The sequence below is a fragment of the Theropithecus gelada genome, chromosome 12 (genome assembly GCF_003255815.1).
Source record: "Theropithecus gelada isolate Dixy chromosome 12, Tgel_1.0, whole genome shotgun sequence".
NCBI lineage: Eukaryota > Metazoa > Chordata > Mammalia > Primates > Cercopithecidae > Theropithecus > Theropithecus gelada.
Window position 1 is genome coordinate 55,041,854 of NC_037680.1, and position 15,563 is coordinate 55,057,416.

Here is a 15,563-nt window from a genome sequence, read left to right on the forward strand (position 1 = left end):
TGACAAGAGCAAGTTTGTTCTGATAGACTTAATTTAAACAAAATCTGCCAAATGTAATAAAATGATTTTATTACTTCAAAGTTTATATTTAAGCTCTTTTTGAAAAGAGACATTTAAGTAATGCAAGAGCAAGTTCACAAAAGGCTAAAGTATTTCGGGTGCCTAGAGTAAAGCATTAAAATTCCTATGCCAAAAGAGATGTAAACGGGCCCTATAGAATTATCGTAAACTGATCCTTTCTAACCCTAGAAAAAATGTTAGTTACAATAAGAATTAAAAAAAAAAATGTGAATAAGATTTTTAGGAGTCTACATTTGAATTAAAATAGTGCAGTTTTTGTATTAGAACTGAGAATGATCTTTTAATAAGAAGTTCTTAATATGACAAAAAGATATTTGGTAATGAAAAAATAATATTTGTCCTTAAGCAGTGTTTCTATATATAAATCATGAATTTACAGATCTAGAAAGAATCTTGAAAAGTCAACCTATTATCTGCCTTTAGACATGAAGTTAATTAAATCATGCATGATAGGAAAAATATATATTTTCTTTTTTTTTTCTTTTTTTTTTTTTTTTTTGAGACGGAGTCTCGCTCTGTCGCCCAGGCTGGAGTGCAGTGGCCGGATCTCAGCTCACTGCAAGCTCCGCCTCCCGGGTTCCCGCCATTCTCCTGCCTCAGCCTCCCAAGTAGCTGGGACTACAGGCGCCCACAACCGCGCCCGGCTAATTTTTTGTATTTTTAGTAGAGACGAGGTTTCACCGTGGTCTCGATCTCCTGACCTTGTGATCCGCCCGCCTCGGCCTCCCAAAGTGCTGGGATTACAGGCGTGAGCCACCGCGCCCGGCCGAAAAATATATATTTTCAAACAATAAGCTTGAAGGTAGAGGTGCCTCCCTCAGTTCAATATTTAGAAGACCTCATTGTAAGGAAGGTTTTCTCATATGTAACTTAATTCTCATGCTACAAATGGAATGTACTGCTGCTTTTTCTGGTCAGTGGAAAAGGAGACCAAGAAGATCTCCTTATCTGTATAACAGTCAGGTGTTACCTATCAGATAACTGTTAGTGAATTACCCTGTAATCACTGTAGTGGAACACTAGTTTTTTGTTGTTGTTGTTTATTTGTTTGTTTCAGAGCAGTTACTTGAAGGCATTGCTTTCAAATACTTCAGTCAACTTTGTGGCTTTTTGTTAAACTGAATCACTTTTTAATTATATTCCTTTAAGTCTTCAAAGTTTGATTTTTGTTGAGATCTTTATAGCACATTTAATATTATTTCTGAAATATTGGGGGAAAATGTCATAGAACAATTTACTCTCTTGTGCTTTATTTCCAACCCAGGCTGGACATATTCCATATATTTTATTTTAAGAATTCAAAATTAATGATGGATTGTCAAGATAATTTAAAGACATATGTTGTTTCTGGGAACAAAACATACAGATCAATTTAGGCAAAGTGTATTGTGGGCCTATCTGAATAATCCCTTAGTTTTTACTTATGGGTAAAATCTTGGGCATAAAGAATGTCAGTAAAAGTTAACAGCAGGAGCTAGTTCTTTACCAAAGCTTTAAAAAAATATTTCATTCACATATGTGGATAACCACAGAGCCCTTCTTTCTTGTCAGTACCATCAGTTGCACTTTAAATAGTCCACTTGCATTCCAGATATCACACAGCCCAAAGCACTTGAAGGTTAAAAATAGCTTTGGAGAAATGCTTGAAGAGAAAATCTGCCCAGAAGTTATCTCAACTACTTGATCAACTGCCCGAAATGGAATTTCAATCTTCTCCTCTTAATCCCGTTATATGCAGAACACTAGATAGGATGGAGAGCATTAATCTTAAAACTTAATGTGCACCATGGTTGCAGAGCATGCAGTCAGAAAGTCTTTTTGATCCTTCCTGTCTTCTGGGTAATCAAACAAACTACCATTGATAGTCAATGAGTCTTGCCTTTTCTCCAAAAAACTAAAACATGATCATACTTTAAATTTATTTCTATTTTAATAAAAATATCAGGTTAAACCTAATAAAAAATGGAAACATCGGCTTTACAGTTTCAGCAGAAATCAGGCTAAAGGTGGAAAGAGAAAGGCGAAGGCAGAGGAAGAGACATTAGAAAGAGCAAAGAATAAGGAACATACAAGTGAAGGTGGAAGAACTCCAGAAAAAGAATGGGAAAGACAAGGCATGCCTGCTTCTTACCTTATCGCTGGGCTCTAGTTTCTTCCCTTTGAGATACCATTCTACGGGGATATCCTCGTAGGAGAGCTCGCAGTCGAAGGTGGCTGTTTCCCCTGCAGTCACGGTGACATCCTTTAAAGGCCTCAGAAGACCAATTACTCGTGCTTTTCGAGAGGGAAGAAACAGCTTTGCATTACTCATTTTGTAATCCCAAAAGAATAAATAGAGACTTAGATATGAACCTTCATGGTTGCTTTCTTCAAGAAGCCACAGGACTGGCCACTATTTTAACTCCCATGTGAACGTGGCCTTATGGTGCTGAGAAGGGGAGAGCTGCTAGCCGGAGAGCGAGTATATGTAGGGGCCCTTTCGTTCTGACGTACAAGGTCAGCGAGAAATCTCTGCTGCATCTGTCTCTCTGCCAGGCGTCAAGTTCTTCTTGCTACATAAGGTATGTGACTTCCAAAATAACTAAGACTCTGATTGGGAGAGGACAAGGGGCCCTCAATCAGAGGCTGTCCCTATCCATCAAACACTTTGCACCTTCCAGAAATGTTAGCCTAATGCTCTCCACGTTCTTTCTTGAATCTGACATGCTCACACAGCAAAGTTTGTCTTTCTGGTGCTCTAGTTGCACAGTCACTTGAGGGAAGTGGTCTTTAAGGGTTCTGAGTTAGATTCTTATTGTATGTGTATCTACTTTCAATGAGAGGACTACAGAGCGGGAAAATCTGATTTGCTAAATTTTCTTTTGTTCAAATGGCAAGGTCAACAAAATTTCCAAAATTTTACAATTTGAACCACTTCTGTATTGGAATGTCAAAGTGGCAAAGAGAGCCAGTTTTTGTGTTTTAACAATATTTTCTAACTAATAAAATAATTCCAATTAATTTCACTCACATTCATTTTCTGAAAAAGTGTTTATTTAATTTTCCTCAAAAACATACAATACTTACGCTTAACTCGGAGGTGAGCACTAGATTTAACATTGGCAGCTTGGAAATCCACCCCACCAGTCTGGTCCAGGCGACAGTTGTGCAAAACAAGGGAGTGTATTTTGCCTTCTTCCTTAATTTCACAATCCTGTACCAACAAAATAGAAAAACTTTCATAGAAAATAATTTTCTTTGAATTTTTTTTCTAAGGATAGAATATCTTAATTAAAGGAATGCAACAAATAAATGGTAGTGAAACTTTATATAACTTTGAGCTCTTTTTTAGGAAGTAAAGCTTACAAGTACTAAGAGGAAAGCCACATTTATTTTAGCTGTATAATTCTGAGCCAACCAGCAGCATCACAGAGTATCTACAACCTTATACCCACTCTGCTGGATCGAAAGTAATGCAAGTGTGCCAGTCTGAGCCCATTCATAGACCCTGACATCTCTCTTTGGCTTAGGGTCTGATAGAGAAACTATCATGTTTTAAATGTCCTGCATGCACTCTGACTTTCACCTGTCCTTTTCTAATTCACACAGCTCGTTTAGGTGTTGACAAGTTCAGAAATAGCCTTACAGGTGTTTGGAGTAGGGCCTCTCCCTTGAGTTTCCAGTTGGCGTGGATATCATCTTCAGAGATTTCGGTTTCAAAGCGGGCCGTCTCAGTCTCCATCACCTCCACACTGTGCAGGGGTCGCACCAGTTTAATTTCCCGATCTAGAAAAGTGAAGGGCCAGCATGGGTCATTAGCCTCTGGCACAAATAACCCCAATGCTTCAAGAGTGAAACTCATGGAAATTTCCTTACCCTCAATGTCAAGTTTTCCTGAGGTCTTATCTGTCCCACAGTCACAGGTGTACTGTCCAATATCCGATTTCAAGGCTTTCTTTAGGATTAGCATGCGTTTCTTGCCATCTGCCTTAATAACAGCATTTTTGGATGGCTTTATTTCCTTCCCATCCTTAAACCATTTCACTGGTGCATCTGCTTTGCTAATTTCACACTGTAGAATAACTTCATCTTTCTCTACACCAGTATAATCTTGAAGTTTTCCTGTAAAATACGGGTCTCCCTCTGCAAGTAAAGTGTAAGTGAAAAAGTTTTATTAATCACCTTAGGGAAATGACGATCTCTTGGAAAGTTTAAGAGACAATTAGAGTTCTCAGTATATTTTTAAATTGTGTCAAGTGTTCAATCATTTAACCTGTTTATGTTCAAAAGTTCTCTAAATATTAGAAAGGGAATCAGTGCATGGGATTTATCAAGATCTAATCCATTCATATTGAATTTTGAAACATTTTGTTAACAGTAGCCAAAAAGACTGAAATTTAGCTTCAAATACAATTTTATATTCCTCCATTATTTGGATAAATTTCTAATTTCTTAGCAACTCTATTATGTCTAGTTTACTTTTAAGCTTTCAGGTTCACATTGTTAGTTTTTCTTAATCAATTAATAGTTTGCCTTTAATCAAGTCTATATATGTTAGCCTTCATATTTAATCTTGTTGATATTAGGTGGCCAAGAAAATGAGGCTTGTTAATGTAGGTTATATAATATCTTCTCTTATGGGAAACTTGAAAAACATTCCTCTGAAATAATTTTGATAAAATGAAGAGATAGAAAGTATTTATATATTCCTGTTTTAAACATGACAGGGCTCAATAATTAATGAAAAATTTTCAGTTTGCTTTTAACTGGCTATTTTGTGGGCATAAGCTAGAATCTTCATTAATTTACAGTAATGAAGGTAAAATGTTTTAGAAATAAGCCCTATTACATATATGATACCTTCATAAGGAGTTGGGCTGCTTTCATGCAATATAACACTTAGAAGACTATTTTATAGAATAGATACTCCACAAATTTCTGCTGAATTTAATGCAATAAAATTAAAATTTAAAAAGCACTTACCAAGCACAGTGAGTTTAGCTTCTGAACTCATCCCCATAGCTTCTACTCTAATTTGAGAGGTATCATCAATAGACAGGTCTTTGAATGTGATTGAATGAGTTTTCCCTTCGTCTTGCATTGAGACCGACCTGGTGGTGTGTAGGCGCTGGTCATTCTTGAACCATTTAACTCGGATGTTATCATGAGATAACTCCACAGTAAACACAGCACTTTCCTTCTCTTTGGCAGTTACATCCTTGAGAGGAGTGAGAAATTTAAGCCGGATTCCTATCAAGAAGAAAAAAAAAAGAACTTATTAATTGAAGCACTTTAAAGAAGAAATATAAAAGTAAAGGCAAAAAAATGATTTTGGGGTGGACTATTTGATAAAACTATTTACCTTCAATGATCAGTTTGCCACTTGTGTGCTTATCTTCAGCTTCAAACATGTATTTTGCTTCATCTTCAAAAGCAGCCGACTTGATCACCATTGAATGCTTAGTGCCATCCTTTATAAGCTCAAATCTGTCATCACCTGTGATTTCCTGGGTTCCTTTTAGCCAACGGAATGTTTTGGGTTCCCTGGATACTTCACACTCAAACTTAGCCTCATCTTTCTCGAAGACTTTAACATCACTGAGAGGTGTGATGAAGATAAGAGGCAATTCTGAAAGAAGTGGACAGTGGATGAAGTCAGAATATGTTTCCATTGAGGACCCTTGATCAATGCAGGGGTGTATCAGGAAGTCTTGCAGAGAAAATACAAAAATGTGGCCGACAAGTAGAGCATACCTTTCACTTTCAGATTAGCTGCAGATTTGGCATTAGCAGCCTGGAAGGAAACCTCTCCTGTCATACCCAGCTGACAGTTATGAAGGATCAGAATATGCTTCTTCCCATCCTCAATGATTTCACAGTCCTGTTTGGAGTGAGGATTAGAAGGAAAGAAAAAACATCATTTACATAGTTATTCCTACAAATCATCAAGATATTTTATGCCTTTTTTCACCCTATACAACCAAGGAACCCCTCTCCTATATGATTAGCTAATCTTGACTTACAGGGGAAGCTGTCAAAGGCTCTCCTTTCAGCTTCCACTGGCCGTGAACATCAGGTTCAGAAAGTTCAATTTCAAAGCGGGCTGTTTCACCAACAAACACCTCCACTCCATACAGAGGCTTTTCCACTTTTATTAGTCGAGCTGAAATGATACAGTTTTGTTAGCATGACCGAACTAATAAACTACAGATTCAGATACGGTAAATTTTACATTGTCGAGCAACTCACCCTCAACAGTAACATTTGCCTTGGTCTTGTCTGTGCCACAGTCACACACATATTCGCCTTTATCTTTAAGTTCTGCCTTTTTGATTTTTAAAATGCGGCGCAGGCCATCTGCCTTGATAGAATATTTGGGTGAAGGGACAATCTCTTCACCATCTTTGAACCATTTCACTGGTACATCCTTGCTCAATTCACACTTCAAAATAATCTCATCCTTCTCCACTGCAGTTTTGTCATGTAATTTCACAGTGAAGTAGGGATCAGCCTCTGTAAATAACATTTAGCATCAAATTAGAAGAATGTGAAAACTAAAGTTTATTAAAGAGTAAAAGGTTGCAAAATATTTTATTATTCCCCACTCCCATGATTCAGAAACTGGCTCTCTGGTTATAGTTGGTTACATTTACCTAAGACCTTCAGCTGTGCTGTGGAGCTCAGATCCTTGACTTGAGCTTTTATCTGAGATATATCATCCAGTGTCACTTCTTTCATTTCCAATTTGTGAGTCTTGCCCTCAGAAGAGATGAGTACTGTTCTGCTTGTGTGGAGTTTGACATCATTTTTGAACCAGACTACATGCATTTTTTCATGAGAAAGTTCACATACAAAAGTTGCTGTTTCACCTTCTTTTACTGTCTGATCTTCAAGAGGCGACATGAATTTCAGTCTTATACCTGAAATGCAAGCATAGATAATGCCTCAGAAACACAATTCACCTTCAGAAACATTCCATTCTAATCTGTCTGAGTAAAAGGGACCCATTTCACATGACACTTATTTATTCATCTTTCCAAATAGAGTGCCACTAAAAAAAAATTCAGGGGGTTGTTTTGGTAACACTGTGAAAGTTAATTAGTGATGCTGATTATCACAGCTTTTAGAACTTGGTGTCCTATCTTTAAAGTCATATATTTGCATGCTTTTATGGGATGTCACAGATCTCATTAGCTCTCTTACCTGTGACAAATAACCGAGCTGAGGTCTTCTTGCCCTCTACTTCAGCAGTATAGACCCCTTCATCATCAAATTGAGAATCATTAATAACAAGAATATGTTTCTTTCCATCAGCAATGATATCGAATTTGTCAGATGACTTGATTATATCGGGTCCTTTGGACCATATAACATTTGCCTCTCGGGTGAGGACACATTCGAATCGAGCCTGTCGCCTTTCTGGAACAGTGACATCCTTCAGGGGCACAGCAAAGTCAAGTTCGATTTCTGAAAATCAGACATTAAGAATGAGGCTTTTCAGAATGCATAGGGATGTGAAATGAAGTTGAGCCCCCTCCCTGAATTCTAAAAGGCCCATACCTTTTACTGTCAAAATGGCAGTTGTAATTGCATTCAGGGCCTGGTAGAGGACTTCACCAGCTTGGTCCAGTTTGACTTTGTGCAAAGTTAAGAAGCGTTTTCCACCTTCTGCTTTGATTTCACAAGTCTGAAAAACAATAGTTTTAGTAACCATTTGAAAGAGATAAATTCCCTATAGGAGAAATGTTTCAGATACAGATTTCTATAGAGTTTTAAAAATTACTACTAATAAAAGTAAGCAGAGAATTCCCTGTCATAACATTGTACAAAAATTGTTCAAGTTGTCCCCAAATGATATGTAAACTTTCTTTCCTTCTTGGAGACTTTAGAAGACTCCATTATTATTAACTCCATTATTATTAAAGGAACCTGAATCTGGGAAGTAGATACTGAATATAGGATGTGGTTATTTTATATGACTAACAATTTAAAATGTGAAATTACTCACAGGTGAGGGCCTTAGAAGTTCTCCTTTCAGTTTCCATTGTCCAGGAATGTCTGCCTCTGAGATTTCTGCATCAAAGCTTGCACTTTCTTTCTCATAAATGGTTACATCCTCTATTGGTTTAAGCAGTTCAACTTCACGCTCTGTATTGGTCAGGGATGAAGTAACATAATGCTTTAGACAATCCAACAATGCTTTGCTTTTATGTGTTTTGGTGTGTTATTTGGCTTTACACATATACAAAACTTATATTTCGAATAAAAGGTAGGATTTTCATACCTCCAAGTGTCAGCTTTGCAGGGTATCTTTTTCCTTCAATTTCCACTGCATATTCGTCAATATCTTCTGGCATAGCATTCTTAATTTTGAGGTATAGATGATTTCCATCTCTCAGTATTTCAGTCTTATCATTTGGTTCTGCAGGGATTTCATCATATCCTTTGAACCACTTAATGTTTGGAGTATCTTTTGCTATATCACAGGCAAAAATAGCTGTCCCTTTGGGTTTCACATGCTGATCTCTTATAGGTTTCACCAGCCAATCTCTAATGACTTCTATATGAAAATAAAATCAGGAAAAATGATTAAGATCTGAACAAGTAATATACATAGCTTCCTTAGTAAATTTCAGAAATAGGAAAAATTTCACAAAATTGGGCATAATTAATCCACTATAGGATATATTGTTATTCCCCTTTTAGGTACAAGATTTCTGATATTGTAATACTGGGAAACGAAGTCCTTTCTTCCATTTTCTTAGTGTGGTAATAAGCTGAAAAAATCTTCCAGGAAAGTACTAACCTACTACTTTTACGCAAGATGAACACTCCAGGTTGTTGGCGTTTTCCACAGTAACTGTGTATGTTCCAGCATCTGTGTCATCTGCATCGTTGATGGTCAGGGCCCGCATCAAGCCAATGACGCCCGGCACAATTCGGCCAGGTTTCTCCACCACAATCTTGCCATCCTTCCTCCAGACAACATCACGCTCTTTGTTTAACTCGCAGCTCAAGTACAATGGCTGTCCTTTGACCACTGTGACTTCCTCTTCCAGTGTTTTTACAAAACGCACAGGAAGTTCTGTGAAGAATTTCAGTATATATTTCAATAAATACAATATTTTCAATGAAATAAAACTTGGAAATAAGAGGTTTTGTAAAACTGCAATGCATGTTGCTACTAAGGTTTGTTACATTGAAGTTTAATATAGATTATGTTCAGAAGACTGGAAATTACCTTCTACAACAAGTTTAGCCGTGGAGGTCTTTTCTTTGTTTCCCAAACGTAAAACACAGGTGTATTCACCAGCATCGGAAAGTTGAACGTCAATGATGTGCAGCTTTCTGTCTTTACCATCTGCAATAAACCTGTGCTTGGGGCTCTCACGGATATTGCTACCATCTTTCATCCAGGTTGTAATTGCAGTGGAGGGGGAGACCAAACATTCAAAGATTGCTGAAGAGCCAACGAACTCTGATTCAGTCAAGACGATGTCTTTGATTTCTTTCACAAACTTCAATGGCACAGCCTTTAGCTGGTAGGTGAATGGGGCTTCATCAGGAGGTTTCTCTCCACCACTTCCTGGCCTTAATTTTCTCCTTTCGGCTTCTATTGGTGAAGGAGTCTTTTTGGCTACACCTAATTCAAAGTAAAATAAAAAGTTGATTTGGCATCTCCATAGGAGTCAGAAAATTCATACTTGGCTGCCTGCTGGGTAAAACCAGCCAGACCAGGCAATTGAAAGGTCAATTGAATTTATACTGCCTTGTTTCAGACAAGAAAATGAGATGGTATAAGGAATCCATGAATCATAAATGCTCCTTTTCTCAAGTTTTAATCTGAAGTATAAAATAGCCAGATTAATGTCTAATTATTTTATCTGCCATGTATAAATATCATGCATATGAAAAATGAAGCTAAGAACTTATAGGATTTGCTATGCTTAAACACAGTTGGTATATATATATATATATTTTTAACCTCCTTGCATAATACTAAAAGTGTATTATTTGAAATATCAGAAAACATGCTAGTTTTAGTAGAATCAATTAGAAAAAATAAAAATTGTTATAAATTTTGTAATTTTTTTCCCCTTGAATATGAACTTTGGAAATTCAGAGTGGAAGGTTACAATACAAGTACTAGAAAAACGAATCTCACCTTTGATAGGACCTTTTGGCTTGGCAGCCTCTTCCTTAGGTGCTTTGGCTTCTGAAATAAAAATAAAACTCAGCATTTAAACACTTTTCGGACTTATTTCATGTTTAATAGTAAACCATGGAGGGTGAGTCATGCTCCATTATAAATATTAATGCATAAAGAGAAATTGGTTTCATTTATATGACTTCTATGCATAATCATATTTCCAGGAAGGCATATTCTGAGATTGCAGAGCTCAAGCTAAATTGCCAACATATTTAGGATTAACAGATTCTTTCAGCAAGTGCCTTATTCTCTTCCCATTTTTGGAAGGCTTACTGTTGCCTTGTGAGGAAAAGTTTTGCTCCTGCCTAACTATGCAAAATATTTTATATGTTTATGTATGTCCTGATTATGTGAGCCAAGGAAATAAGGTTTTGTCAATAAGAAATCAGTGTAGGGAAAAGGGAAATGGCCGAGAAGTTACCAAAAGACTTTCTTTTTATGTCTAAATTGGGCAGACAAATCCAGGGAAGACTAAAGAAAAAGAGTCCACGTACCACACATGCATGAGTTTCTTTGAAGATTTCCCTTAGACAATGAAGTAAAGCAGAAGCAAGAGAGTTCTGACATTTTGATTCCATTATTAATACAGGACAGTAAAAACTGTGGAACGAGTTCGCTAGCCTCAGCCCCCAGGATAACTGAGAATAGCTTTATTTTTATACATACTTAATTAGCCAAGAGCAATTCATCACCTTTTTCTGAATAATAAAAGTACTACATTGACATTATAAAAGTTTAAAAGAGTAATGCCCAAATCATAAACATCAGTGACAAAATATAACATAAATATTAAAAATTAAACTACAGTCAAAAGAATATAGTATATTTTTTCATGTCATTAAACATGGTAAACTCCAAATATTTTGAGATAATTTTAAATAAAAAAATTTCTAAATAATTTATATAAAAATATATAAACAAATATAAAATGACTATATAATTATTGAATGAATAATCTAAAATAATATAATTTTTCTGAATCGTTTTATTGATTTATTAAAGATATAATCAATTTTTATTAGGTTCAGAAAATTAAATTCAAAAATCTCTCTGTCAAGCTATTATGGATATTTCTAAATGTTATTCCCAGGGGCTATGCACATCTCATTGTGGAATGTAACAAATAGTTCTTTTTCTTTTTTTATTCACCCTGAATTTTTTATTTTGTGCTTTATCAGTGAAGATGATCATTTTTCCATAGGAACAAATTGTCAAGGCATTACATTGAATATCTTAGATTCTTCACATCTTAAAAAATTATCAATATATGCATTCCCCCCACACCCCACTTTAAATTTACTTTGTTTTATTTTTGGTTTTGTTATTTTTTTCTTTTTTTAAAAAATAATTTCAACTTTTAAACTCATGGGATGCATGTGCAATTTTGTTATGTGGATATATTTCATGATGCTGAGGTTGGGGATATGAATGATCTTGTCAGCCAGATAGTGAGCCAGAGGGCAAATAGCATGTGTGTTTATCAATGACTATCAATTGCATATCAAATTAGTTTTGATCAATTATATCTCAAATTATCACTTAAATGATGAACTATACTAAATAGTTCATATACAACTAATAGGTGCTTTAAGTTTGGACTTGAGATATCTATACCATTAAGTTAGAACATTTAAGAAAATTATTATTGATCTAATTCCTTATACAGATTAAAAGACTGAACTATGGAGTCTCTTTTTTCTTTTTCTTTTTTTTGTGGTGAAATATACCTAACATAAAATTTACTATTTTAGCCATTTTTAAGTATACAATTCAGTTGCATGAAATACAGTCACAATGTTGTACAACCATCAACACTATCCATTTCCAGAACTTTTACATTATCCCAATATACAGACTTTTTTAAAAAAGAGAAATAGTTCCAATAGGGTGTAAGGAAAATTTGAAGCTTCATGGGATTCTTATATGTATACCCTTATAGGGTCTCTGCCTGTCTCCTTAGTTTTTATCAGCCCCAAACATATTCATTACTTAATCTCCAAAGCATATGAAAGAAATGGCGCAACCCGGGAATGTACATTCCAATTAAGGCACAATATTCACCCACTGGGCAGGAGACAAGGTGGATAAAAGATATTAGATGAAGAAAGGCTAGAAACTTATCATAAACCTCTAAAGTTGAAATGATACCTATGTTGCAACATCAACAGGGCTTGAATTTTAATCAAGTGTGAATACTTTTATTAAGTCACCAAAACAAACTAGCAAAAAGAAAGCTACAGGATAAATACCTGCTTTCTTTCCAACCACCGGCACTGTTACTGGGGCAGCGATGGGGGTTGGTTCAGGTTCCACAGGAGGTGGTTTGATTGTTTTCACTTCTGTAGAGAGATGTCCATTGCATTAATGTATCAATTTGTCACTTCCTAAAAGCTTATTCGGTGGCTTATTTGCCTCTTCTGATATAATTTTGAAATCTTTGAATAACTAGTTTTTAAGAGAATAGTATGTTAAACATATTGAAACATCAGAAATCATTTGATACATACTGACTTTCACCTACTATCTTTTATTAAGTACATGTTATGTGTGTGAATCAAGAAGGAATATGCTGTTGACATTGAGGATAAGCTTGCTCACCTGCTTCAGGCTTTGGTTTCGGTTCAGGTCCAGGGAGAGGTATTGCTGGCTTGATTTCAGGCACTGAAATAATTAAGAGTAGAGGGCAGATTATTACAGGATTTTTGAAGTTTTTCACAAAGTCAAAACCAAAATTAAGCCCACATATCTTGGAAGATATTAGAATTTATATACATATAATTATCAAATCAAGTATTTGATTAGTTTTCATTTTAAACAAAATATTTGGAAAATATAGTAAGGCAATGTTCTTGGTTTTAATGTTGTTATTTATCTCATTGCCCATAAATACAATTTTTTTTTCTGGTAACTTATTTTGCAACTGGGTAATCATTAGCCAATTGCATAGGAGAGTGAGATGGTAAAGAAAATTAAGCCATATGTGATGAACAGATTAAGGTCATGTGTTCAAATCTTTATGTCAGTGTAACAATATTTTAAATGATACATATTTGCATTTTTAGAGACAACTAAGAATGCCAGTAGATTTGTACCTTTTGTTGGTTCAGGAATCTTCCTTTCTCTTTTTGTAACAGTAGGTACTTCAACCTCTTCAACAGGTTTTGGAGGTGGTGGTTCTGGTACTTTAAGATAATAAGATTTTTTTTTAGTGTTAATATTTGAATATTTAGGGAGCAACTCATCTGAAATATCAATTTATTTTTCAAAAACTCTATTGATGGTTTTTTAAAAAACCTTATAGTTTATCAATTTCTATTTTATTTTCTTGACTCTGCTTTCATTTATTTTTCTTCCTTTTATTCCATCAACTTGTCTTCCACTCCCCATAGCTCTCTCCTTCTAAATCACTTCTATAATAGTTCCCAATAATTACACCCTTTGAGAAGAGGCTAATGATAAAAGCCAATCCATTTAAAAGCTCCCAGATTATGAAACCTTTGCTGACAACCTCCCATGAATAGCCACTTCATTATTTCAGTCATTTCTACTGGAGGAACTTAAGTTGCAAAGGAATGATAAGAATGAAGTGCAGGGAAATACATGAATGGATTTGGGAATTACTCTAAAACTATTTAAACAGAAAGCAGACAATGGAAAACAAAGACTACATCACAGATGAAATATGAAGCCATGTTTACATCTAACTTCATTTATGTTTACAAGATAAACCTTTTGTTAAATGTCCATTTTGTTAAAAGATATTCTTACAAATTGTCACTGAGATTCCTACCTGCAGGTTTTTTAACTTTTTCTAGTTTTTTAGGTTCTACTTTAGGCTCTTCTTCTTCAGGTCTTTTTCTTAGAACTTTAAAGACAAAAAGGTTTATATGTAAACCAAGACAAACTAATGAAGATGTTGAATAAGCTTGACAAATGCAAATAATGTACAAAGCAAGGAAAATGAAAAAAAGCATGCTACCTAGCACTCTGGAAAGTAAGCATTTACACTAAAAGTTTTTTCTTTTTTTTTTGAATCAAAGGTTGTTACGTTAATTATAATAGCACTCAAAGTTACTTTGTTTCTGTCTTGATAGAGGGTATATTCTGAGACAAGTCTGTGGGAGAAACAGCTCCAACACAAAATAAATAATTTGAATAGCAACGAATTGTAATAATAATTAAATGTTAATGATTTAATGAGTATGTAAATAAGTAGAAAGTTTACTTAAGCAGAGATATCTAAAGAAAGGTAGCCTAAAAATCAGAATTCTATGTGAAGACAATGTTAGAACTTAATTCTTCATTTGACTATCTTGTTTCACATTCTTTAATATTGTATTAGTCGGAAAGAAATGTTCAGTTTTTTAAGGATGTTATTTATTAGTTGTGGTGATCCTGTGTCATGCTTTAAAACTGAATATTGAATTTAAGCTAAAGTAGTTTCATGTAAGGTATTTAATAGATTTAGTGTACTTTACTACATAATTTGGTTATGAAAATGGCAGTCATGGTTGTTGTTAGTTTAGAATATTATCAACTTAGTTATGCCTACTAACATTTTAAATTTCAAAATACTGTGAATGCTCACAAAATTTCTGTCTTTTTAAAAAAAAAAAGATCTGGAAATGACATTTTTCTTAATTTTCAGTGAAACTACAAACAAATTTTGATAAATAGCAAACCAATTCAAAGAAAACCAAAGGACAGAAACATTTTGTAAGCTTTCAAGTTCATTTTTAAAATTACTTAACGCTGACAGAATGGTCGAGAAATACTATACCGCTTTTCAGAACAACTTCTTCCTTTGGTTCAGGTTTACGTTCAGGAAGTAATTTGCGAACTTTCTTTTCACCTCCAGGCACTTAAAAGAATATGATTTCAAATTTTGAAGTGAATTTATATAAAAACGGAATTTCAACAAGAAAAATGTCTCTCCTAAAACTAGTTAACTGTAGTGCATTAAGTAACAATTTTCACTGCATATAAATACCACAGAATTTAAGTTTAAATGATACATTTCAAGTTATCTCCTCTGTATAAATATCTATACAGCCTTGTGATGAAATTCAACTCCATTAACTGCAGGCAAATGTATTCATTTTAAATGCTTGTAGAGGATGTTGCTCTGTACTGACTTTATGAATCTTTAATCAAATTATAGGGTCAGCATCTTTGTCCCAAACTGCAACTGCAGATTGTCCAAATTTACGATGTTACCTCCCCAACCACTAAATGTATGAAAATGATACTGGCAAGTGTTAGTGCCATCATTCAGTCTTCTCCACTGAGGGCA

General features: G+C 34.9%; 1 protein-coding gene across 4 annotated transcripts in view; it reads right to left on the reverse strand.

Moving 5' to 3' along the window:
• Positions 1–15,563, reverse strand: part of TTN (titin) — a 272,326-nt gene that overhangs the window by 102,089 nt on the left and 154,674 nt on the right. For all 4 annotated transcript variants that reach the window (XM_025405605.1, XM_025405603.1, XM_025405604.1 and 1 more), the window contains 22 exons: positions 15,051–15,131; positions 14,061–14,135; positions 13,363–13,452; positions 12,869–12,931; positions 12,520–12,609; positions 10,226–10,276; positions 9,302–9,703; positions 8,867–9,145; positions 8,345–8,620; positions 8,069–8,208; positions 7,621–7,747; positions 7,264–7,527; positions 6,714–6,980; positions 6,310–6,573; positions 6,084–6,223; positions 5,815–5,941; positions 5,423–5,689; positions 5,044–5,310; positions 3,937–4,203; positions 3,707–3,846; positions 3,148–3,274; positions 2,213–2,355 (listed from right to left, as the gene is read on the reverse strand). In XM_025405605.1, the coding sequence (XP_025261390.1) occupies positions 2,213–2,355; positions 3,148–3,274; positions 3,707–3,846; positions 3,937–4,203; positions 5,044–5,310; positions 5,423–5,689; positions 5,815–5,941; positions 6,084–6,223; positions 6,310–6,573; positions 6,714–6,980; positions 7,264–7,527; positions 7,621–7,747; positions 8,069–8,208; positions 8,345–8,620; positions 8,867–9,145; positions 9,302–9,703; positions 10,226–10,276; positions 12,520–12,609; positions 12,869–12,931; positions 13,363–13,452; positions 14,061–14,135; positions 15,051–15,131 (3,947 nt within the window). The remainder of the gene's footprint in view (positions 1–2,212; positions 2,356–3,147; positions 3,275–3,706; positions 3,847–3,936; positions 4,204–5,043; positions 5,311–5,422; positions 5,690–5,814; positions 5,942–6,083; positions 6,224–6,309; positions 6,574–6,713; positions 6,981–7,263; positions 7,528–7,620; positions 7,748–8,068; positions 8,209–8,344; positions 8,621–8,866; positions 9,146–9,301; positions 9,704–10,225; positions 10,277–12,519; positions 12,610–12,868; positions 12,932–13,362; positions 13,453–14,060; positions 14,136–15,050; positions 15,132–15,563) is intronic.